Source organism: Ambystoma mexicanum, chromosome 10 (assembly GCF_040938575.1).
Source record: "Ambystoma mexicanum isolate Mex_15411 chromosome 10, UKY_AmexF1_1, whole genome shotgun sequence".
NCBI lineage: Eukaryota > Metazoa > Chordata > Amphibia > Caudata > Ambystomatidae > Ambystoma > Ambystoma mexicanum.
The window spans coordinates 257,010,073-257,035,973 of NC_090932.1; the positions used below are offsets into that span (position 1 = coordinate 257,010,073).

General features: G+C 45.3%; 1 protein-coding gene across 1 annotated transcript in view; it reads left to right on the forward strand.

The window, feature by feature from the left end:
• The window catches only part of LOC138492854 (mucin-3A-like), a 472,647-nt gene that overhangs the window by 187,230 nt on the left and 259,516 nt on the right, over nt 1-25,901 (forward strand). The window contains exon 7 of the mRNA XM_069620187.1: nt 13,221-13,339. Within this exon, the coding sequence (XP_069476288.1) occupies nt 13,221-13,339 (119 nt within the window). The remainder of the gene's footprint in view (nt 1-13,220; nt 13,340-25,901) is intronic.

The following is a 25,901-nucleotide window of genomic DNA, read 5'->3' on the forward strand; positions in this document are numbered from 1 at the left end:
TCTTTTACCTCCCTGTTGCATTACATTTCTGATCTTGCCATTTTCACACTACAAGTCACAGAATGCAAAATGTTCATTTTGCTCCCACTTTGCTAGCTCCCCTCAGCAGCATTTTTGGGAGCTTGAAACCACTAAACTGTTCTTGTCAACAATGTTCTCCTGCTTCAGCCACACGCATGCCACTGGGTCTCTACTTTTTAACCTGAGTGGTGCGATGCTGGGGGATCATTTAATAGTATCAGACTCTCACCACAGGGTCTCACCACCTGCCCCTCATCCACCTGAGCTTCTGAAGCTCACCCAGGAAACAAGCATTGACTCCTCCTCCTCCTCTTCCTTCACCTCCTCCCTTCACCTCCTCTTCCTTCACCTCCTCCTCCTCCTCGTTCTCCTCCTCCTCCATCTCCTCCTTCTCTTCCTCTTCCTCTTCTACCTCCTCCTACACCCCTCATCCTGCCTCTTCTCCCTCCCTTCCTTCTCCCTCCTCTCTCCTCACTCCTCCCCCTCCTTCCTCCTCCTCCTCCTTTCTCCTCCTTCCTCCTCCTGTCCTTGCCTGTCCTCGTTAGCGGGACATTGCCATAAAGTAGGTAGAGAGAGCTGCTGCTTGTTTTTTCCTATTGGTAATATTCAGTACTCCTGGTTGTCTCTTCCTCGTCCCAGTACTTTGGCAGTCAAAGGGGAACTAGGAAATATGAGAGTTGTAGTGTTCCATAGGGGTTATGAGTAAATTGGGTAAATTACTGTCAGGAAAGGGGGATAAATATGTCGTTGTGTGTAAATGGGTTTCTTTATCCTTTGTCTATTTTCTCTATTAGGTGTGAGGATTGGTTGGGGTCTGTTAAGAAAGGTGGATGATGTTTTCCATCTTTTCCTTAAGGTAAAGTGCTGGGGTAGGATGGGACTTGGATGCCAATATCCCATGAAGACTGAGGGTATGTTTGATAGGAGGGTATCAAAAAGGGGAGAATGTAATGTCTCACCCTCAGGAATTCCTTCCATATTCTCCAAGGACCCCCTACCCAGGTGATTCTCCCTCACTTCTCCACCCACAGGGTTGGGATACAAGAGCAATGGCCCTTCTCTGGCAACCTGAACAAAGGATCTTCGGGGATTACTTGTGAGAATGCCCACTGGATTCTCACAGGTTGGAACGAGAAACATTTACCTTGCAAATGTGTGTATAAGGTAGTGTGAGACTCAGATTTAATTTGGACACAAGGTCAACTTGCTTTAGTTTTAGTTTCATCGTTGTGGACATTCTTATTAGGTTAGGGACAGAGAGGCCTTTATCCCACCCTTTTTATTTTAATAAACATAACAAATGTTAAGAACCCTGCAACTTTGTGTCTGTCTCTCATTTCTGACCCCTCACAGTATGCATGATATATTACTGTGTACAGTCCTTATGTTCAAGATTTTGTGATCTTGAAACTATCGTCACCCCTAGGTCTAATACCTAGAGGGTAATTGGGTGTCACACCAAGACATTTCTCTTATGATATTTGATATGATATTTTATTTGTATAAAAAGCTCCTTCACCTGCAACTCCTTTAGGGTCAGTCGCTTCTCTAAGCAACGAGTTGGCGGTAGATCCCTTTCCTCAGCTGGGGCCTCCCTGCCTCTCTGAAACTTGAGGAGAACCATCTTTGTTTCAGGAAGCATCTCAAGACCTTCCTCTTTGCTTCTGCCTTCGCTCTTCCTATCCCCTGTTAATCCCTTTGCTTTGACACCGGGCTCTTGGTTACCCTCTGATTTTGGGCCCAGATCCCTGTCCTCCCAGCCACACACCTGTACTGCCTCCTGACAACTCCTGCACTTGGGTCTGTATCTGCAACCCTACAGTCCCCTTCCAGCACTTATCAGACACTTGTTGTCTACACCTTATTCTCACACTTACAACCTGCTGTTCTATCATATGTTAAGCACTTTCAACTCGCACCCCCTGCCCTTGCACTTTCCCCCTTCCCTCTCCCCGGCACTTGCACGTTCTCAATGTCACTGTGCCTAGTAAAATCAGTTTTGTCCTCCCTTGTTTCGTTGCGCTCTGAAACACATGTGTAGGGGCATGATACACATAAAATATGGTTCCATGTAATAATGTCGCCACAGAGGCCACCAGGGGGCGCGCAGGCAATGGTTGCCTGATCGTGCTGCTCCTGCCGTAGCTGGGCTGTAGCAGGGGATTGAGCCCCCCCGAAGCTCCCCAGGTGGACAAAGCAGGACGGAGGGGCGCGAGGAACCTCCCGGGCACCCAACGAGCGAAGGAGCGACGCTCGGGGTCCCCGGGACCAGCGAGAATGAGACCCGCAGTGTCAGGCGGGGACGAGGCCGCTCCTAGCCTCGGCGACCGCGGCGCCGAAGAAGCGTGGAAGAGCCCCAGGGAAGCCGCGCGCACGCGGAGGGGGCACCCTCCTCTCCCGCCTCTCTCGACGGATCCCTAGACCCGATCGAGCACTTGGTCCCGCAGTCGGGGACCGGGGCAGATCGCGGGGGCCGGATCGATCCGCACCACGGACCCGCGCCCCTCCCCCCCAACCCCCTCCACCCCCGTCGATGGAAAGAACCCAGCGCTGGGAGGGCCCGCGCTGGTGACCTCCCTGGAGAGGTGCGGGAACTCCGGAACACCGGGGGGGCTGCCCCCAGCAGGACAGCTGGCCCCATGCCACAACGTGAAGAGCCCAGACGAGATTCCACTGGGCGGCCGCAAGCCATGAAGAAGCAAGGCCCGGAGCGGGAAGATCCACCGGGGTCAGGCGAGTGTGGTGCTCCCCCTGGGTTGAGCTCGGGACCCCGCCGCCCCCATGTGGAGAGTCTTGGCATCTATGCACGGTCCCCGGGAGCGAGGCCCCCGCCAGACCTTGGTGGGGCGTGTGCCCGCCCGGAGACGACAGCGTTTCCCCCCCACACTTGGTGATGGAGGTGTGATGATTTGAGGGGGGGAGCCCATGTATCCTGGCCCATAAAGACCAGCGGCAGCGTAAGCGGACTGCGGCCCCTTCGGCCCGGGTGTGTGGCCCCCGCCTGGAGACGGTGGGGCGTGTGCCCGCCCGGTGAAAACCCCTTGCAGCGGCACACAACGGTAAGGGAGGGGCGCGCCTCACCCGGGGGACCCCTCCCCACCCACCATCACGCCCCCGATCTGAGAGCCCCAGGAGGGGAACCACTGGCTAACCCAGGGAGGGAAGCCCGATGGACTGGCGGCAAACCCTACAGGAATTCCACTTTCAGGAGATGGCGTCCAGCAAGAGAAGCCCAAGCCCCCCCAAGGGACTTGCACATTCGGAGACCCCAGGTCCCCCCACGTCCGCCATGTAAAGAGGCTTTGCCTCCATATTACAGGAGATCAGGGATATGCAATCTGACATTGCCCAGAAATTCGAAAAACTAGATCAAAGAGTGGACAAGGTCTAAGACAGACTGTTGCAGGTTGAGGCCAACCAGACATCATCGACGTCCCTAGAGATGGATCTAGGACTGAGGATAGCGGCCCTGGAGAAAAGAGAGGAGGAAAGGTCCAGGCAGATGGACGACTTCGAAAATAGGGAGAGGAGGAACAATCTCAGAATTTTTGGGGTACCGGAACAGGACGGGGAAACGGAGAGAGACATTACCCGCGCGGTGAGAGACATCATCACCCTCCTCTTTGCCGAAGAAATGACCACGGAACCCATGTTCGATAGAGTGCACAGGGCTGGGGGGAGAGCGGGGGGCCCCCATTCTATCCTGGTCCGGTTCCACTATTACTCCGAAAAAACAAAGGTGTTGGAGGAAGCCAGGAAGGCTCGGGAGATCACCTACAACAACGCCCAGATTTCAATCTACCAAGATCTCTCAGCCTACACCCTGGCCAAACGCAGGATGTGTCGCCCACTAACACTCCTGCTGAAAGAAAAGGGGGTCCGCTACCGCTATCCCTTCTCTTTGACCTTTGAGTACATGGGCCAGCGGTCAACCCTGACCACGGAAGATGACATACGAGTAGCCATCCAGGACTACGTTGTGGCCTCGGATCCCAGGAGGGCCACGTCGGGGCCGGGGAGGGAAACCCCGGGGAGCCCGGGCCCGTCGAAGGACAGGAGACGTAAAACTGGCGCAAGGAAATATAGGAAAATGAATACCCCATCGCCAGTCAAGGAGGGGGAGCGGAACGATCCCGAGGATTGAGACCTGGGGACACCCACCGAGTCATGTGGGATACTCAGAAAAGCCAGCGGATTCACCATTAACAGCGTCCCTACGAACAGCAAGTACGGGGGAGCCATGAGGGGGACGGCACGGCTAGGAGGGAGGGGGGGCTCACAGAAACACGCTTTTCACAGAATGCCCGGCTGCAGCGGGTAAGCTGGTGGTTCGGCCAGTAGCCAGGGATGGCAGAACTATTTGGCCGGACGCCGGGGAAGAGGGAGGGGGGACACGAAGTTGGGGTTGTTCAGTTACGGTTCAGGGAAGGGGGGCAGTTGGGGTTTTGTTCTTGGCCCACCCGGAGGGAAGGGGAGGGGGGAGTCGGGGGACGAAAAGTCGAACCAAGGGAGCACGTCAGGAAGAGCATGTCGAGTACGTTGACTGAGAGAGAGGAAGTCTTAGATTATGGCTGACAGTCTGCCCCCCCTGGGTGTGGGCTCCCTAAATGTACGGGGCTTAAACACCCCCACGAAGAGGTCCCTGGTCTGCAGGGAATTTAGAAGGGCCAACCTCGACTTCCTCTTTGTGCAAGAGACTCATTGGCCGCGGGGTGACAAGCCCAAAATGCGGGGAGGAGGAATAGGGGAGGTCTTCAGTGCTTCCCATAAAGGCAAAAAGAGAGGGGTTGCCATCTTAGTATCGAGGAATACAGGCTTCGAGAACGAGGCCACGCTGAAAGACCCAGAGGGCCGCTAACTGATGTTACGGGGGTCCCTTCAGGGGGCCCCACTCACCATAGCTCTAATCTATGCCCCGAACGAAGGCCAAACCCTATTTTGGGAAAAGGTAGGGGACAAACTTAAGCACTTTGTTCATGGTTCGGTGGTGGTGGGGGGGGACTTCAACATGGTCCTGGACCCAACCCGGGACAGAAAACGCACAGGCCCGCAGCCCTCCAGGGCATCAGACGAGACCATGGCGCGTAACTTCCAAGGGGTTAATCTAGACTTGGGACTGATGGACACGATCCCGATCCCCAGAACGAACACCCCCCCTTCACATATTACTCAGCCACCCACGCATCGTTCTCCAGGATAGATTATATCTTGGTGGACGAGATCCTGCACCCATTTACCTCAGGCCATAGGGTTGACCCCATTCCCTGGTCCGACCACGACCTGGTCTGAATCACGATAGCAAGGGGAGGACTAAGCGAACGCAGGGGGAGGTGGAAGTGCAACGACTCCCTGTTAAAGGACGAGGTACTAGCCCAGGAAGTTCTCGAGGCCATCACGGATTTCTTTAACCTTAACGATAATGGGGAGGTAGGGGTACATACCCTATGGGACGCCTTTAAGGCCACTCAACGAGGAGTCCTGATCAAAATGGGAGCCCAGAAAAAGAGGGAGAAGAAGGCCCAGGAAAGACTACTGAGGGAGAAAATAGCCCAACTCCAACCGGGGGGGCTCCCCACGGTCCCCTTGGACCGAGGCCAGGTGGCCGCCCTGGAGGACTGTAGACTCCAGCTGAGGGACCTCCTCCTCCACCAGACAGAGAGAAGCCTTCAATTGGTCAAACAAAAGTATTATGAAAAAGGGGACAAGGCAGACAGGATTTTAGCTTGGAAGCTGAGGGAGGTAGAGAGAAGCAGATTAGTGAAAGCAGTAAGGAGCGAGGGGGGGGGAGATAGGTTACGACACAACCCACATTGGGGAGGCCTTCCGCCAATACTATGAGAAATTATACTCATCCGAATTTAACGGGAGGGAGGCGGAGATTGAGGGGTTTTTGAACTCAATACAGATCCCGGCCCTACCAAGGGAGACGGCGAAGGGTTGGAGGGCCCGGTGACGGAGGAGGAGGTGGAGCGCGTGATCAGAGGGATGAAAGGGGGTACTTCCCCCGGCGAGGACGGCTACTCAGTCTATTTTTACAAGAGGTTCTGCTCTACCCTATCCCCCTACTTGGTTAGGAATTCAATGCAGTGCTGGAAGGGGGACCCCTCCCGGACTCCATGATGGAGGCGATAATAGTGGTGCTCCCCAAGGACGGTAGGGACCCCTCGGAGTGCTCCTCCTACCGCCCAATTTCTTTGCTGAACACCGATGTAAAGATCCTGGCTAAGGTGATCGAGGGGCGAATGGAGGGGATCCTTCCAAAGCTGGTCCACGGAGACCAGGTGGGGTTTATTAGGGGGAGACAGGGCTCTGACAATATCCGAAAAACCATAGACTTGTTCCACTACGCCCAGGTGTCGGACCTAGACGCGTGCGTCTTGTCGCTCGACTCAGAAAAGGCATTCGACAGGGTGGAGTGGAGATTCATGGAACTCACCCTCCAGAAAATGGGCTTCGGGTCACACATCATGGGTTGGGTGGAGGCGCTATATAGGGCTCCTAAGGCCAGGGTTCAGGTGAATGGCAGGCTGTCAGAGCCTTTCCCCCTCTCGCGGGGAACGCGGCAGGGTTGCCCGCTCTCCCCCCTCATCTATGTCCTCACCATGGAACCCCTGGCCATAGCGGTCAGAGCACACCCAGACATCAAGGGGATCCAGAGAGGTGAAGTAGAATTTAAACTCTCCCTGTTCACCAATGACATCCTGGCCTACCTGGTGGACCCGGGATCCTCGCTCCCCCCCTCATGTCCCTGATGGCTGCATATGGTCGCCTCTCGGGGCTCAAGATCAATGCCTCTAAATCAGTCCTGCTCCCCATGAGAATGAGGGACCCGACCCTGGACCCTCTGACCAGCCTGGGAGGGATAAAAGTGGGGAGGGCTTCCATCCGATACCTGGGCGTCCTCCTCACCGGGGACCTCTCCAGCCTTGCCCCAGCTAACTATGACCCCGTAATGGCAACGGTCACTGCGGATCTGAGGAGATGGGGGTCAATGATCTTGTCCTGGTACGGTCGTATGACGGCTGTGAAGATGAACATACTCCCGCGCTTACTATATCTCTTCACTGCCCTCCCAACCAGTGTACCCGACCAAACCTTCAGTGTCCTTCAGAATGCGGTGCGTGAGTTCATATGGCAGGGTAGGACCCCGAGGACAGCAAGAGCAATCCTGACCCTTCCGAGGGAGGAGGGAGGGTTCGGGCTGCCGGACTTCCAACTCTACTTTCGCGCTGCCCAGTTGCGCGTACTTCTCGAACACATGAAGGAGGGGATGGGTACATACTGGACGTACTTGGAGGACATGGACGCCCACCCACTCAAGGTCAGGGACCTCCTGTGGGCCCCAAGCAAATTCATTCCGAATAGACTAAAATCACACCCAACGTTGGGAGTCCTCTGGGCAATCTGGCGGGAAAGCCCCCAGACGGCGCATCTAACGTCATGGCCGTCACCGATGTCATCGCTCTGGGGTCACCCCCTCAGACTGGGAAGCAGGGGGTTCCGCAACGCTCAATCCTGGTCCGACTCAGGGATGGAATGGGCGGGGCAAATGTTCAAGGAGGGTGAATTCCGCCCCTATGAGGAAATGAGAGAAGCCCTGGGGCAGGGGACCCTCTCCATTTTCGAATATCTCCGACTGAAGGGGATTTTGTGCGACCAATCCTGGGGACAGAATTTGAAAAGACAGTTGACCCCCTTCGAAAAACTCGTGGACACAGCGACCTCCAGGAAGGGGGCGGTATCAGAGATGTACAGAATATTGAACACTGTCAACCTAGGGGAGAGGAGGAGGTTCCGTACCTTCTGGAACAATTTGGCGGGGGAGGAGATCTCTGAGGACGCCTGGGCAAGGATATTTAAGATAGCTTTCCATGGGAACTTATTCACAGCGGACATGGAACACAATTTCAAGATCTTGCAGGGGTGGCACAGGGATCCTGCGAAGTTGGCGAAAATGTTCACGGGTGTGTCCCCCGCATGTCCAAGGGGGTGTGATCAGGCTGGCACAAGAGGTCACATGTGGTGGCACTGCCCGAAAGTCCAGACATATTGGGCAGAGGTACGGGGCTGGATCGCCGAAATCACTGAGGAACTGCTCCCCCAGAACCCCCTAACAATGTTGCTGGGCCACCCCCCAAAGGACACAGACATATCCAGATACCCAAGGATGTGGGAAACCATGTTGAGGGCGGGGAGGGTGGCCCTGGCACAAAAATGGAAGAGCCCGGAGACCCCAACGAAGGAGGTCTGGTTGAAAAAGGTCAAGAACATGTTTCTGATGGACAAACTAACGGCAATGATGAATAACAAGTTGGGCACATTCCAAGCGAACTGGTTCGGGGTACAGCAGACCTGGGGATGGGACGTTCACTGACCCACGAGGAGGAAAGAAGGAGGGATCGGGCGCCCACGGCCCGGCGTATGGCGGATGATGTACAGCCACAAACATAGTCAACGTACAACTTTTTTCTCGTGCTCCGGACAAATACAATTTCCGCAGCGTCTCCCCAAACAAGGAGACCCATCATGGTCAAGTTTTAGGGGGGGGGTCTGTTCGGGGAGGGAGAGGGGAGGGGGGAGGGTTGTTGGGCCAGCTATTTGTTTATCTTTTTGAATTTGCCTTGAGCCCTTTTGTTGTATTATAAAAAATGCTAATAAAACAAAGTTTTAAAAAAATAAATAAATAATGTCGCCACAAAAATATCGCCATGCAAAAATATCGCCGAAAAATGGTCGTTTTTTGTGGCATTTTTTTTTAAAAAAAAAATTGTTTTGCCCCTGTCGCCATATATATGGTCACCCAAATAATATCGCCACGACATTTCCCGGCGATATTATTTACGGCGACCATATATGTGGCGATATTAATACCTGATACCTAAAATATCATATCATATCCTGTGATGCTAGGGTGACCATCAGGCGCCATGTTTATTACTCTTTCTCTCAAACCTTGATATGGTAGCAACACATGACATCTCATCACTAAGCCATCTTCAAGGGAAATTTTGTTTCTCATTTCCAAATACCTGCCTTATTTTTTTCTCCATTGCACCTTTCTCATGTCATCCTTCCACAATCCATTTTGTTATTCTCATGATGTCTTCATCTTCTTCCATTTAACAATTCTTCTCTTATTTTGTAAAGTGTTTGTCTTCAGACACACTCACATTGACATTTACATACACCTCCTGGTCACTCCAATCTAGCACCATGATGTATAAGGGCATTCTCTGCCGAAAATCTACTATCCAGTTTTGTTTCTCTGGCAGATACTGCATTTCACACTCACACATCTGCGTCACACATTCAGTCATGAAACTATTGGCATAGCCCTTGATATCCTTGACTTTAAGTACTTCTATTAACTGTTTATGGTCTGTTCTTATGTTTAACTGTGGTCTCCAAATGTACTTGCAGAAGTATTACATCACCAAAGGCAAGCTAGACATTCCATCTCAATCACAGAGTATCTTGCCTCTGCATGTGGTCTGTGTTTTAATTCTGAACAGAAATTCTTCTCTCTGTCCCCTCTTTCTGTGACAAAACTGCCCATAGGCCCCTTATGCTGGCATCTACTGTAGTTATTGATGGGCAAATTGCTTGGTAACCACCTACATTTGGAGCATTACAGATACCCTCTTTTATTCACCTGACTACTTCTTCAAACTTTTCATTCCACATAAACTCCACATTGATCTACAGCATGCACCCTTTTAGAATATATCATCAATGTAAATATGTTTATACATTTACTGTACAATTTGGGCATTCCTAAATAGTGCCTCTTTTTTTATTCAGAATTGGTGCTTTTGAGTGGCATTTAGTAGGCTTTTCTTTGGTCTGTACCCATCCTTGCTTACTGCGTGTCATAAGTGTTCAAACCCCTTCACTCTAAATCTGCATTTGCTTGCTTCGAGTGTCACCCATCTGTTCCCCAATATCTCCAACGCATCTACCAGCTTTATATCATGATCTTTCCTTCTTGTCCATAGGTCATTATGGTATCCTGATACACGCATACAGTTTTCACCCCTTTAGGCATGTGGGTCATGAGTCATGACCCTCTGAAATGATGACACAGCAAGGCTAACCAATCTGCATCCTATGGCACCTATAAGCACCAAAATGGAAAATGAATTATACGTCAGTTCCTTGCTTTCCTCTACCAGTGGTATCTGGTGGTGTGGAATAGACAGATCAAATGTTATAAAGGTATCTACACCCCTTATGTTGTTCACCATTTCTGCTATAATGAGCATGGTGTATCTATTAACTTGAATGTGTTTTTTGATGTCGATAAGGTCAACATAAACTCTGATCTTGTCATTGGCCTTCCCAGCCACCAGTTTGGGGTTGAACCATTATGCTGACTTATTTGAATACATGATTTCTGGTAGCCTTCTATATGTTCCAAGGTATGGTATCACACTTCAGTTTGATCATATGTGCATATCCCTTTAATCCCCCTACCTTTTTAATTAATGCTTCTGGAAAGTTTATTTCTTTAACTTCCCCTGAAGTCTCAACATGCAGATCTTATTCCTAACTAGTCATGTGCTATTGAGAGTTCCCTGCTCATTCCAGAATAATGAATAAACTCCCTTTTTGGCAATATGCATTTTTATCACTGCCACACCACCTTTAAATTCAATCAAAACGTGTGCAAATCCCAATATTGAAAACCTTAAACCCATTAAACACATCTGGGTATCTTATATCTGACTGTCTTAGTGTATCCTTGAACACTATGTGACAATCTTCCCACAGTACTTTGTTATTGGACTGGTAAAGGGGTATGGGAAGCCCCAGTCTGGCAGCTGTTCAACCTCTTTTCCCTCTACTTTCAAGTACATCTGTGGTACTCTCCCATAGCATTATTTACGCTCATAACTTCTTCTGTGTGTTATTAACTTCTTTTGTGTGTTATTCCTCTATGTCCTGGGCAGTGTTACCCTGCTTGCAGTGTATCTTCCTTCTTACACACGCTACACTGAAATAGCCTATGGTGCCACATTTCCTGTACCACTGTCCGAATGCGGGGCATGGCCTGATGTTTGTGAGCTGAACCACCTTTCCACACCTAAAACAATTTATCTTCTCCATGTCAAATCTGAGGTTTCTTCTTTTTCTGATGCTTGTGTTCACCTTTCTGTGCATATTTCCTGGCTGCATTGGCTGACATTATGGTTAATATTAATGATCTGATCTCGTATCAATTTTTCCAGTCCTACTCCAGTCCCAAAGTGGCAGGCCACTGCCAACTTGTGCAAAGTGGGCAAATTCTTCAAAACTCTCCTACATCTTCTTTTCTTATATAACACTTGTACCTATTGACGGCTACATTACTCTTTCGTGCATAATAGTCATTCAATTCTAATGGCGTTCCAATGCTGTCCTGTCGCTTATGTGGGGAAGAATTCGAAACCTTAAAGCATCTCACATTGTTTTGCCCTCAACTGCGACAGGAGCGATCTATTCATTTCAGACGACATATTATGACACGACCAACCATGTCTATTGAGGATTGGTGGGCCTTGATGCATCAAGACTCGGAACGTAGCCTAACGTTCGAACTAACTTTTTTTTTGGAAAAAATGAACGAAAAACTGGAAAAATACGAAAAAGACAGTAAAGCTGTCCTAATCTCAGCCTGAATCAACAGCAATTGAAGACCTGGCACGGGCTGCAAAGACTTATGTCGTGGATTTATGTCTCATTCATCCTAATCTCTTTTTTAATTTTACTGTCTATTTATGCTCTACTCTAAGATTGGAGCTCCTTTCATGGACCTATTAAGAACGAATCTTCTAATGCTCCTCTTGTTTTTCTTTTTTTCGCTTTCTCTTTTTCTTTTTCCTTACTTTTTTTAAAGGTTTGTAACAAACCAATAAAAAAAAAAAAAAAAATAGTCATTCAATTCTTCACAGCAACATTGTACTAATATTCCCCACAAGTGCATTTCATTCTAAAAGATGCATTGACCGGTATACTCCCCGTTTCTCTTGACTTAGAACATGCAATAATAATGATGTCTCCTTAAATGTTGCAAAGTTGTCATTATCAATAACATGTACATAATTCTTCCAGTAGGACTAACACGCTGGATATGGAATGGCCCACTCTCCTAGAGTTGCAAGGAAGCATTTGGAAATCTGAATGTTTATTCTCTGCTTGTCTGTGAGGCCTCTCCTTACATGCAGATCAGATCGGTCACCAGTAATATGGCCGCTAGAGTTGCATAGTAGGACAACCAAACATGGCAGGTATTTGTCATACATGAAACTGTACTGGACTTTGATAGTTACATTCCTCCAACTTATTACATTGAAATGTACTGTATAAACATACAAACAAATGTGGCTAATATTTGTAATATCATGAACTGTACTGTGAACGCTATGTTTTTCTAACTTGCATTGTTAACTTGAAAGGTACTGTCTTTGGGCCTGATCACGACCTCGGCGGTGACGCTAACGCTATTGGCACGGGGGCTATTAGCGCGACCGCCATAGCCCCCGGCGCTAATAGCGCGGGATCACGAGTTGGGCGGACTTGGAAGTCCCCATTCCCCATTGAGCCCATTCGGCAATGCCCCATTCCCCATTGGGCTCAATGGGGAAAATTCGCGCTCTTACCGGTGGTAATAGCGCAAATTTTCGGCGGATTTCCCCCCAGCCAAGAACTGGGGCGAAATCCACCGAAGCCCTGATTCGGCGGACCCTTAAATCCAGCGGTAATAGCGCTACCACCGGATTTAAGGGTTACCGCTGATGTCGTGATGAGGCCCTTTATGTTAATCCCTCAATTGTTAGGCCTCCTATGACCACTCAATGCACTGTACTGTTCTAGCCCTCATTGGACACGCCAGCCAGCCACTCTCCTTACTATAGTTGCAGTGCCCTTTCCTGAACATCAGAAAGTTCATAATCACAGACATCAGAATGCTATTTCTTTGTATGGGAGTGGTGGTTCTGACATCTTATAATTCCTAGGCAGTGCATTAGTGTGACCTCACAATTTTGAGGAAACCCCTATGCTCTCCACCTATCCAATAGGTGGTGTCTAATAGCATTCTGATTTCTTTTCTTTGCTGTATAGGTTGTGGATGTGGAATCCAATATTTAGTCTAATACTGATGTTTATAATCACTGAATAAAAGTTATTGGTCTCATCATAAAAAATATAACTTCTCCCAGGATCTGTAACCAGAGGCATCAACGTGTCTGTGAAGGTCATCAAACACAGTTCCAGTGCAGCTATTGAAAATGCTTCAACGCAGGAGTATAGGAAATTTGTGCGTGACTTTAACATGGCGGTAAGTGCACAACAAACAGTTATATGGTAAGGGGTCCACGGGTCTAGCTGAAGAGTTGAGCTTGGTACTGCATTTGTTAAACAACTTCTGAAGCACTGAAAATTAAACTAAAGAGCATTAATCAACAACTGCAGGGGTTAGTATGAAATAAACATTTCTAATACCCAGTTATAGACCCCACTCCTTTACAACTTGAGCCTCGCTTCCAGAGTTTTCACCCATTAAAACATCTGGACTGGTACACACAACGTTTCTCAATGGGTAAATCCCATTGAAATACACGTTGTGATTCAGGCCCATCTCTTTCGATGCAATTCCAAGCAACACATCAGAACAGTGCCATGCTCTGAGACAGTGCCATTTGCACTTAGCATCATCCACCCCATTGCTCTACCATTCCTCCAGTAGAACAATGTGTAGAGTCACTTCAAACAAAAAGTGACCAATGCTCCGTGCACACTTTTGGGCATCTAATGATGCAAAATCATACTTGTTCCAGGTAAAAAAATGTGTTTCCATTTTTAATCTGAATTACAAAATAAAATTCAAAATCAACAAGATTGGCATGCAGTTATTTCTAGACAATGCATGAACATAACATCACAAATCAGTTTCTAATGCTTCTTAGTGACTGTGTTTAAATGCAAAAGTATATAAGATCAATGTCTCTTGTGAGTCCTTCAAAGCTTAATTGCCTGTTTTTCTCTTTCAAATTACACTAATCCATTTTCTCAAGGTTCATTCCACCACTTATAATGGATGATCTTCTTACTGTAGTGAACCTTCTTCAGCTGTGGATAAGTGGCTTTTTCAATAAAAAAGTTTTTTTCTGCAAATTGAATCATATTAATGTACCTATTAATATTGTCACACCGCTTTTTTACTTTAAATCAATTTCCTCATTTTATAATAGACAATGGTAAAAGTTCCATTCCTCTGACCTGTGTACATGTGACTGTAGAGTTTTTCCCTCTGTTTGCCGTGATATTACTTTAGTTAGATATTCATATAGGTCCTTATCCTATATCTTGATTTCAAATGGAATAATGGAATACCATATGGACCAAATCTGAAAGTGAATTTGAGATGGAATAAATCCCTGTTGCTGTGGCACAGTGGTTTATGCACTGGGATCAGTCGCTACATTGATAGCGCTGTGTCCCAGTGCAAAAAGCTGTATTTTCTTGATGTTTTATGTTGATCTATTGCATTCATCATGTATTAAAAGTTTCTCACCTCTGTTGGTGAGCTGATGTAGAGTCTTAATGCCGATGGTTAGCGTACGGTTATTCGATGTGATTTTGGAGCCCTTGTCAGTACATGGCTGCGTTACAAATCTTCGTGCTCCTGCACAATGAGCATTGTTTTTAAAATCTGCTTTGCCATGCTGTTGTTTTTTCTCGGGGGATGTTCATTACGGTTATAGGTTGTACAAGGTACCTGCCAAGTCTGGTGCATTGTTTTCCTTGCTTCTCGCCTCTCTCGCCATGTTCTGCTGTCTTCCTTCATTAAGCACCCGTCTGCTGTTCTCACTCGTATCACATGCCGTGTTGTCCAGCGAGTCACCTTATCCGTAGTGCGAAGTTGCTTGATGTCGTCCCTCTCACCAATGCATCGTGAGCCTTGTTGTTCTTGTCACTATAGTAACCTTTTCTGGTTAATTTAGCCTTCGTTTTAGAAGAGGTGACTTCCATACGTTCTTGATGGTGGCCATCTTGTAGCGTGCCTATTCGTGCAGCGTTTCCTAAGTATGTGCTTATAATTTATGGATTAGTATCTCTCCTCTTGTTTATATTTGGTCTCTCACCCTCTGCAGTTGTCCCAAAAAATTATTACTGTGTGAAAGGCTCTTTGATTGGATGTTTCTGCTATATTAAATAATTCATAAAAAGCAGCTCAGGTCCCAGTCTCCATTCATTCCGTTTGGCTGCATTGCATTCAATTTTTCTATCCAGTATGTTTCTTTTTGCAGTAGCATTTTGGTTAAGTTTCCACCCCTTCTTGATGGTTTCACTTGCCCCAATATGATGAATCTAATTTGTGCAATATTATGTTTCTTTTCTAAAATGCTGTGCAACTGACGATTTCTCAGATCCCGTCCTTATTTTTGACTTATGTTCGGACCATCTTGTTGTTGCCTTTCTGGTGGTCATACCTACGTAATATATGCCACAAGGACATCTTATTCCGTAAGCCACATTATTAGAATCACATGTGGAAGAGTGGTGTAGGTTGATCTTGAACCCTTTATGGGGGTGGTTGATGCTATTACCTTTGATTAAGTTGTTACCCTTGTTGCAATTGTGACAAAGTACTGTCCCTTAATGATTTTCCAGTGTTTCTCATTTCGCTGCAAAGTCTTCTTTGATTGAATGATCTTTTATAGACTTGCTCTTATTGTAAGCAAAGAGAGGTGGTTCTGGAAAAAGTCTTTTTATCATCGGGTCAAGAGTCAAAGTAATCCAGTTTTTTTTAATTATTCCCTTGATTTTGGGACTCTGTTGTGATAAGGTTGTCACATACACTAATTTCTCTCCTTCTTCCTTGTTTTTTGGTTTAAGTGCATCTATCCTGCTGATGTTTCTGACCTTTTCCGCACTCGTATTGATATTCGATTGTTGGTAGCCCCTTTTTTTAAATTTGCTTTTTAGCTCTTTTGTTTTCTTATCATATTCCTCTTGTCCAGAGATGATCCGTCTATATCTCAAGAATTGACTGAACGGTATGCTTTCTATTGTTTTCTTTGGATGAAAGCTGCTGGCGTGTAGTATACTGTTTCTATCTGTTTGTTTCGTGTGTAGTGTAGTTTCCAATTTCCCGCTTTTTTTGTATACTTGTATGTCCAGGAATTCAATTGTTTCATTCCTCTCTACAATTACTCCACTCTGCCATTCATCTGGAGATTGCTTATCAGGGCTAAGGTTCAAGCAAAGAACCTAAGTGGACAGATTGTCACTTAAGAATTCCCATATTTGATTTCAATGGTTCTAAGCGGAATCTCAGTGCAGTGTTATTCTACAGCAGCAACTCTTTCTGTGGAGTAGTATTGTCCCAGCAAATGCATCTATAATTGTATTTGAAATGCTGTGTGAAGAGCCAGAATGAGACTCAGATACATAGGAACTATGGTTTTGGTTATAGACTTTTATTAAACTTGAAAGGGAATAGAAAATGCCTCACTGTCCCTATTCCAGGAGGTATTTCGCTACGTCAACCAAAACTTAAGATATGTACAGTGTCAATATGTCAAAAATAAATGTACGTTCTGTGTCCAAAATCCTATCCTTGCCCTCACACTAAACTAACTCTAAGGTGCAAAGGGAATTGTCTGTGATTCCTGAAGTGCACAGATGTTCAAATCCAACACAAAAGTTCAAACTCCAACACAAAAGTTCCAGCTTGTCCATGTTCAAAGCTCCAGGGAATGACTCTCTTCCCCGGGTTTCTCTACAGGAAATGCAAAATTCAAAACAAAATAATAATCCAAGTTCCTTGTAGTTTGAGAAGAAAACTCTTTCCCCTTGATGCAAAGTTCAAAACAACAAAAAAAAAAAAAGTTCCTTGTAGTTTAAGAGGGCACCTCCTTCCTCTTGTTATTGTAATCCACTCCCTGGGAAATGGTTCCCTTCCCCAGGTTTTTCTCCACATTCAAGATAAATCCCAAGGACCTGGGTCTTCCTTGGAATTCTCTTTTAACTGTACTGCAATTTGGGTGTGGGGCTTCAGACTTACAGCACACCTGGTATACTTCTCAGCCAGATTTTCTTCCTCATTCAAATGCAACTCAAAATATCCAAAGGCATGACATTTGGGATTCTTTTTTGCAGTTCTTTGTGTACACTTGACTTTGCCTGGTGTACTCCTGCCTGGATTTTCATGCAGTTTGTTCTATACACTTGACTTTGCCTGGAATACTCTCCACGCCAAGACTTCCATACAACTCGCTCCACACAATTAACATTGGTTAACACACTTGACTTTGTCTGGTATACTCTCCTGGCAGGACTTTCATGCAATTTCTTTATTCAGCGTGTTTTTGGTATTTTTGTAAAAAGTTCATTCAGCTTGTCGTAGAAAAGATCTGGCATGCTCCTCTGCCAGATCTTACCATACAGTATCCCTTTGGTTTCTCTCTTTTGGTTTTCCCCAAGTTCGTATTGTGGGTCACAGGCCCCGATTCCACTGTCTAGAGCCTTTGGTCTCTTGTCTGAAAGTGCTTCGGTATACCAACCCTTTCCCTGGGCTCACCGGCTTGCTTCTATGTGAAGTAGTTTTCTGGCTCTCGCATCTCTTGCTGCCGCTGCGAGCACCTCTGACAGGCGTTCAGTCTTCAGTCGGGGATCCAGCTCCCTCCGCACTCAGAAAGCACAACTTGCTTCCTAGCATCTTGCCATGGCCTCGGCAGAGCTGCCCGGAGCATGCTGCACACCGGGTTGCCCTCTCGCTGTTCAGACTTCTGCGACGCCTCTGGTACAGTGCTCTGCCTTGCACTGGAGAACTCCATGTTTCACTTCCCGTCATGGTTTTGAAACCAACAACTAGACCGTTGGTATTTGTTTTCTTTAGGAGAAATCATTACTACTAGTAGCCTCTTCGTCAACTCAGTTTCTGTTATGTCATTTTCTATGTGATATTGAGGGGGGTGGTGTTGGTTCTCTTTAGGAATAATCATTATAATTATAATTAGGGCCCGGAGGATAGCTCATGAGCAACGTGTGTGTCTAGGAAGCAATACAATGCAATGCAACACAGGTTTGAATTCTGGGCTTGCGCTTAGAAACCGGTCGGTATTAAGCGCGTTATGAAATACCAATTATAGTTACTTCTCCTTGCCTCTTCCTGGTCACTGTTTCTATCATACTCTTTTCCATGTGGTATTGAGGAGGCTGGTGGTGGTTCTTTTTGGGAGTAATCAGTACTATTCCTTGCCTCTTCCTTGTCTCTGTTCCTATCATGCTGTTTTTCATGTGGTATTGAGGACTAGTGGCTTTAGGCTTATCGAGTGGTTGAGAGAGTTGAGGGAGTTGATATGTTACAATATGCCATCAAGGCATGTGGAAGGGGGGACATCCCTATAAGGGAATAGGGTGTATGTGACTTCCTCTGACAATGCCATTCCCCTAAGGGTCGCCTCCCCCCATGTGGTCCTCCCTCAGATAGCCAGGATCAGGCAGCAGCTGCTGTCCCCTGGCCACATGAGGAGAAGATACCTTCAAGGAAAGAGTGATGGCATCAGATTCATCACAGCTGCCTCATAAGAAAAATAACATACATATAAAAGGAGGGGGAAAGTTACAAAATCTCACTAAGCAAATGTATTCAGATCATTGCATGATTAACAATGAAGCCATTTGAATAAGTGACTGGACATAAATGTATCTAATATCAACTATAGCAAGTTCCAATGCAGAGTGTGATCATTATCCAATAACATCCTCTACTTCCCAAATGGATAGTATCCAATTGTTCCTGAAACCATAATGCTGCAGATGGAGCAGCACTAGGTTTCCAGTTTCTGGCTTTCTGCATGTGGGCTTATATAACTGAATGTATAGATACCCTTTCTCAGTGTGGAACCCTTCCAACATATTAAAGGTTGGACAGTTTACTCATAATATATCCTCCTATCCCTCAATCGTGGACATTTTATTCTCAATCTGAAATCAGAAATCTCACAAGATAGGCAATCAGCATGTGCTCAGAGCAAGCTCCCACATGACTGCATCACTGACAACCCTTGTGTTCCACGATAGCACTGATATATTGATTTAGCCACGGTATAATATAATCTGTGTATAATTAAAAAGTGATGCAAACTATATTTACTGCAAATATAAATATACTGCGATATATACTTCCCATTGCTGATCATTACTTGGATCTCTGGGAAAGTCGCTTTCCATTAATTTACAGTGTTTTAGTATCAGTACTACCATGATCGAACAGCTGTTTATAAAATGTAGAGATTGCCTCTTGTCCATGGATACGTTTGGCAAAGAATGGAACTAACAATACCTGCATTGTTAAATTTAAGGAAGGATTGGATTGTAAAAAACGTGTTATATCTAAGTATTTGAAAATCACCTTACGGGTTAGACTAAAGTTCTCCTTCAATAATTCAAATGGGCTAATTATACCCCTGAATATGTAGACCCAGGGCTTCTGAACATGTTGCACATTTTTTCTGTAGGCTTATTCATTAAATATCGTCTGTAGTGTTCACTTATTAGGGAATGCACGCACACATGTAGATTTCTAATGCCCAATGTATAGCTTACATACCACAACAAACTTTTCCAAAAACACAGAGGGTTCGATTGACAAGGATTTGCATTGTAGAAAATCAGAGGGTACACTGATCATCTGAGATTTGCTCCATCTGCTGCATACCTGATTGACAAAGAATAAAAGTGGAGCAAATCGACAGTTTCCCAGACCATCTCTAGGATGCCCTTCAACAAATATTTGCGACGGCCTTTGCAGATGAGCATCGCAGAGATGCATCAGACATCCCCAGATTTGCTCCAGGTTTTGGGTTTGAAACTATGCTATAGGGAAGCAGCAGCAAATTTGAGAAGCTCAGCACATTTCCTGATTTGCCACATGGCAAATCTTTTAAGAGTGATTGTTCCTGTCTTTGTACAAAATGATTTATCTTACAGCACTTCATAAGGGATTCTGTTAAGATAACGGGTTCTCCTGTCAATATTGCATTCAATAATGATTTCATCTTGTTGAGATGTGATGACCAGCAAAACAGTCAAAGGTGGGAGAGGGCAATTCCACCTTTGGTATGTTCATAAAAGCCTTCCTGTGTCTAATTCAGATGGGCCATAATATCATATAACTAATGGTCTTTATGTGGTCACTAGTTAGGCCTACACGTCATGCTATAAACATGTATAATAATTTAGGGGGAACATACATCTTCATGGCATTTACTGTGCTACATAATGAAAATGGAAGGTGTATGTTCTTTGAGTAAAAGTGTTTCATTTTTGCTGTTAACTGTGACACATTATTCAAGCCTACTTTCTCAGGATCCTTGCAGACATCCACACCCAAGTCTGGTGTCCTGTGTTCTGTTGAATCCTGGTGATCTGGCAAATTATAGGCCATAAACTGTGAGTTACTTATTTTTAACACATTTCCTGATATCCACCCCTATTCTACATCTTATTTGTAAACTATCGGTAATACCGTTGCTGGGTTAGATGTAATGATCAGAGTGTCGTCAACAAGGCCAATATAATGGAACTGGTATTAATGGAATTATCCATAGACATGTTTTATACATACATCTGAAGGGTACAAATATAGAGCTAATGTGCAACCGTTCTGTTATGTATACTCAATCTCCTAGATGTTTCTACATCTAATAACCCTAGCTCTAGAGCACTGGTAATGCACTCTATTATAGGTAAATATTGAATATTCATTTGAGCTAGCATGGCAAATAATAATTCCCAACTGGCCCAATCCAAGACTTTCTAAGCATCTAAAAAATTGCGGCATAGCTCGGAATTCGGATAATGTGCACATCAGTAATTGCCACTACCAAATGTATACGACATGTGGTATCTAGCCCAACAACAAAGCCATGAATCTCAGTCTAAAATCACACTGGGCAGGCTGGACATCAAAGATGATGCTAATATTTTGCTGACTTAATTTAGTACAATAATTTGCTTATAAAATTATCCTAACTGCCAGTTTTTTCCTGTTTTAGTAAATATCTTCAGGTTTTTCATGGATTCTATTTTTGCAAGCAAGAATTAGGCATAACTAGCTGTTTCCGGTGTAACATACGTCATTCTAGCATATCTTAAAGGTAAATATTGGTAGGTAGTTCATAGGATCACTACTGTCCCCTTCTTAAATCTCAGAATTACCACTGATCGCTTCCATGCAGGGGGCGTAGGTCCCTGTGACCTATTAATGGTCATTGAAAAGGCTAAACGTATCACAAGGAATGAGAGGTCCCTAACAGATGCCAGTTCTGCCCAGTAACCGGCAGAGTTCCAGAAGACTGCATCCTGCCTAATATCATCTTCAACCTCTACATAATGGGATGTACACCCACAGCGGGTAGCTGGTACTGAGTCATTGGGCCTCATTACAACCCTGGCGGAAGACCATGGTGCTATTAGCCTCCGCCATAGAGAAAGGGGGAATTACCACCCCATTACAAGGTTGGCGGGGCGGTAATTCCCCCTTCCTCCATGTCCCTTCCCCATTCCCATTTTTTCGCCATAGGGCTCAATGGGAATGGGGAAGGCGCTAAGTACGGTGCTGCAAATTGCGGCACCGTAATTAGCACCAAGGTCCCTTTGTGGGTCCCTACTTTAACGGCTGGTCTACACAAAGGGACCTCGTAATTAGGCGATAATAGATTAACGGCTCTGCAGCCTTTTACGGCGTCGTTAACCCATTAGCGCCTGGGTCGTAATGAGGCCCATTGCGTTTTTAACAGATCTTTACTGAAAAATGTGGGGCAGCCACCCACCCTCAACTACACCCAATTCCCTCTTTCTATATACCTAACAACCTAACCCCAACCACCTGTTGCAGTGAAAACAAGTGGTAAAAGAATTGATGTTTTTACTCACAACCAAAGAGGTGGGGACCATTTTTCCAGGGTTCATGCCGTCAGCTGTTGACTTTCACTCTCGTTGCCTTGTTTAGATCTAGAAAACATGGCCTTTATGAACACTTTGTGATGCTTTGCCAGTCTCTTCTCTCTCCCTTCAAACCCCACATGACTTGGTAGGGTTACACATGACTCCTCTTCCTGAGATGTAAGCATTCCCATGATTTACCTGTCAGGGAGGGATCCTTCAAACAATAAGCTTGCCTTCACTTGCACTGTCTGCCGTGGCCTCTTGTACTAATCTTCATGCTGAGGTATGTGGCGGACCAAAGTAAGTGGCTGTTCTCTCACCCAGACCTTGCCTGGGGGGTGTGCAAAAACCTCTGCCACTACCTTCTTTACTGGTTATGGGACGTGCTTAGCCACCACTCCCCCAGAGACTGGCAGGTGCATAGCTGCTTCTCCACCACATACATCTCCCTCAGTGGAGCCAATTCAAGCCAACAGAGACCCCACTGCTCTTTCCAGAACCTCCAACACAGGCTCACCAGAAGAAAACCTCACAAATGGGATCTCCACGTCCAACCTATTGGAGAATACAAGCATCCAGCACAGTGCATTCAGCCACTCTGCAAGGCTTCTGGCAGCTGTAACGCGGTTACGCCTAGCTTTTACAACTATTGTTAGAAAATAAAGTTGTCCTACAGTTTTTGTTGGATTATAGGGTAGCATGACTATTGGTATGTTAAACATTTTGTGGTTTCTATGGAGGTAATCCAGAATACCCATTGCATTCAAATAGTTGCCACATCACATTTTTAACATGTTCCTCACATTTTGAACGTAATTTAGTGATCAGATAAGAATGATCCATGTAAAGTCTAAATAATGAAATGGAACGTAATCTTTTTAACAAAGTAGTAGTAGAGAAACATATTAGGATTTCAACAAACGTAAGTATTTTACATGCTTTCTACTGGGCATGTTGAACTCATCACAAAGTAGTGAGAAGGCAGCTCCGAGTTGCACCAACAATCTCTTTGAGAGATGCTTTGTAAGACTTACATTCATTTACACTCAGTGGTGCAGTGGTGTAAGATAATTGATTCAATAACTTCTAATACCAGGGTTCAAATTTGAAAGGAGCTGGAAGCCATTTATCTCTTGCAGCCTTCAAGTGCCTGCTTAGCTTTCTTGACACCAACAGCTACCAGCAGCTACCATTGGCTCCCCAGGCCAACTGATGCCGAACAAACAAGCCTATATGAATGTAATACTGGCATTTGGGACAATCTGTAATTAATCATTGGGACACATCTATACTTTTAAACCATAAGGGCAATACAAAATGGTCACAGCTGTTTGTTTGCATTTTATGTGAAAGTTAGATTTGTGGAACGCTATGTACTAGCTCCTTGTTCCACATGGGTAGCTCCTGGTCACTTGTTAATGCTGGATGCCCAGGAGCTGCATTTAACTCTTGCTTATCAATTTTAATTTTGATCCCTGTTTAATACTGTATGTTGCCTTAAAAATGTTACGTTATATCTGCTGCGCCTTGAAACACTTGTGTAGAGGCGTGTTACAAATGACATATCACATTAATAAATATTGCAATAATCAGAAGTGGCAACAGAAGCACTAGCACATTGAGACGAGGATGTTTCATGAAATTACATTGCACATTTCTAATGCAATGTACTGTGAGAATTTTGACACACTTTTATTGCAGAGTGTTAGCGCTGTCATGCAAAGTAAAACACACCTGATCACATGTTTGTACTAATAGGGTGGCGAAATGATGTGTTTCTAAAATACATTTCACCTGCCCTATCAAACTGCCCCTCACCATGAAACTTTAAAACAACTTAAGACTCTCATTTGACTCATTTTATAGTGCCCTTTTAACTAGTTGAGAATTTGCACTATTTAGCCTACACCCTGGAAAATTGAAAAAAGAAAGTAAACTTTTTACTAGGATTAGGGGTACTGGCGATGAGCTCTTTTTTAAACCCTCGCTTGGCTGTTTCCTTGGCGTCTAGGTAAATAACATCGAATGTGCAGTGTTTACAGTATTTCCGTCTAAATTGTAGCAAAACTACATTATTTAACAGGACAATGGGCACTGCTGACAAGACCCCCCTAACACAATCTCTGAGCTGCTTTAATGGGGCCCTGGTAAATAATAAAAAGAAATGCAATATGTGTCCTTCATCCTGGTAAATAGCAGACATTTTATTTTATTTACCCTTAGTTCTGGCAAATAGTAGTAATTCTGCACCAATTTCCCTTTATCCTGACAAATAATACACATGCTGTACTATTTACCATTGTCCTCGCAAACAGCTGAAATTCTGCACTATTTACCCATCTTCCTGGCAAATACTACACATTGTGCACTATTTACTTTTCATCCTAGCAAATAGTAGAAATTCTGCACTATTTACCCTTTGTCCTGGCAAATAGTACCCATTTTGCATTATGTACCCCTTCGTCCTTGCAAATAGTAGAACTTCTGAACTATTTACCCTTAATCCCATTGTCCTTGCAAATAGTAGAAATTCTGCACTATTTACCTTTCGTTCCTTCATCCTTGCTAATAGAAATTCTGCACTATTTACACTCTGTTCCTTCGTCCTTGCAAATAGTAGAAATTCTGCACTATTTACCCTTTGTTCCTTCGTCCTTGCAAATAGTAGATATTCTGCACTATTTATCCTTAATCCTTGCAAATACTAGAAATTCTGCACTATTTACCCTTTGTTCCTTAGTCCTTGCAAATAGTAGAAATTCAGCACTATTTATCCTTCATCCTTGCAAATAGTTGAAATTCTGCACTATTTACCCTTTGTCCTGACAAATAGTACACATTTTGTCACTATTTACCCTTCGTCCTTGCCAATAGACGCTACTGCTTCCAAAAGGCAGTGTGAATGCCCCCTTCTTGGCTATTCTTGGTTTATCACAGGGTGAGTTGTTTCTGCATCTGATAGCTTGTATAAATAAAATGCAACACCCCTGGATGTGGATGTGTCTGTGAAAGGATAGAGCCTACCAGTGCACTATAAGCATCAGTTGACACAACAAACTTGAATGAAACATCACTATGCCATAAAATCAGTGTTGGCGAGAAAGCTTTTTTTTCTGGTATGAAAAGCTTCGAGCACCTTTGATAGTGTAATGATGGCAAAACAGAGATGATGCGAGAGCAGCGTTTGATATCCCACTACTCACTGCCTTGACCCCTGAAACTGAGACCAACCCCCACACCACTCAGAAATTGAAGATTCTCGTGGTACAATTCGAGCTTGCTTTCACCAGATTGAAGCACTAATGAAAATAACCAATTAACTATTCATGGTCTTAAGAAAGGACCCATTCCAAATGTTAAACTACAGCATAGAGCTCATCATGCCCCATATTACAGAAAAACTGTGCTGCTGGACCGCTTAATTTTTTACCTAGATTACTCACTGGTAATCCTCATTACTCCTAATGCTACTCTTCCTCTTCACAATACTTATATTAAAATCGTTCTTCTCCTCCCAGGAGGTATAAAACATTCCTTTCACATCCCAACTCAGTTAACCATTTCTAACTGGGCCCTACCATCTCACACAGGGAGTGAGAGGTGGTACGCAAGTACTGTGACAAGGAAGAGTGTGACAAGAAATAAAGATGAACACCGGCAAGTAATCTAGGCATTACCTCCACAAGCTTCTTCCCCGTGCTCACTTACTTTTTGTGGAATACCAAATACAATGATGATAGGGTCTATGAAACACCACAAAACACACATATATGCTGTAACACACCTCATTAGCAACTGTATGACCAACAACACCTTGTCTTTTATGTTAGGCATAAGAGACAACCCCAATTTGGACAACTTCCTGAACTGCTGGACTCTAGGGTCACCCCCTGACCCTAGAACTTTCTGAAGGGAGAACTTGTGCCCTTGTCCAACTCCCC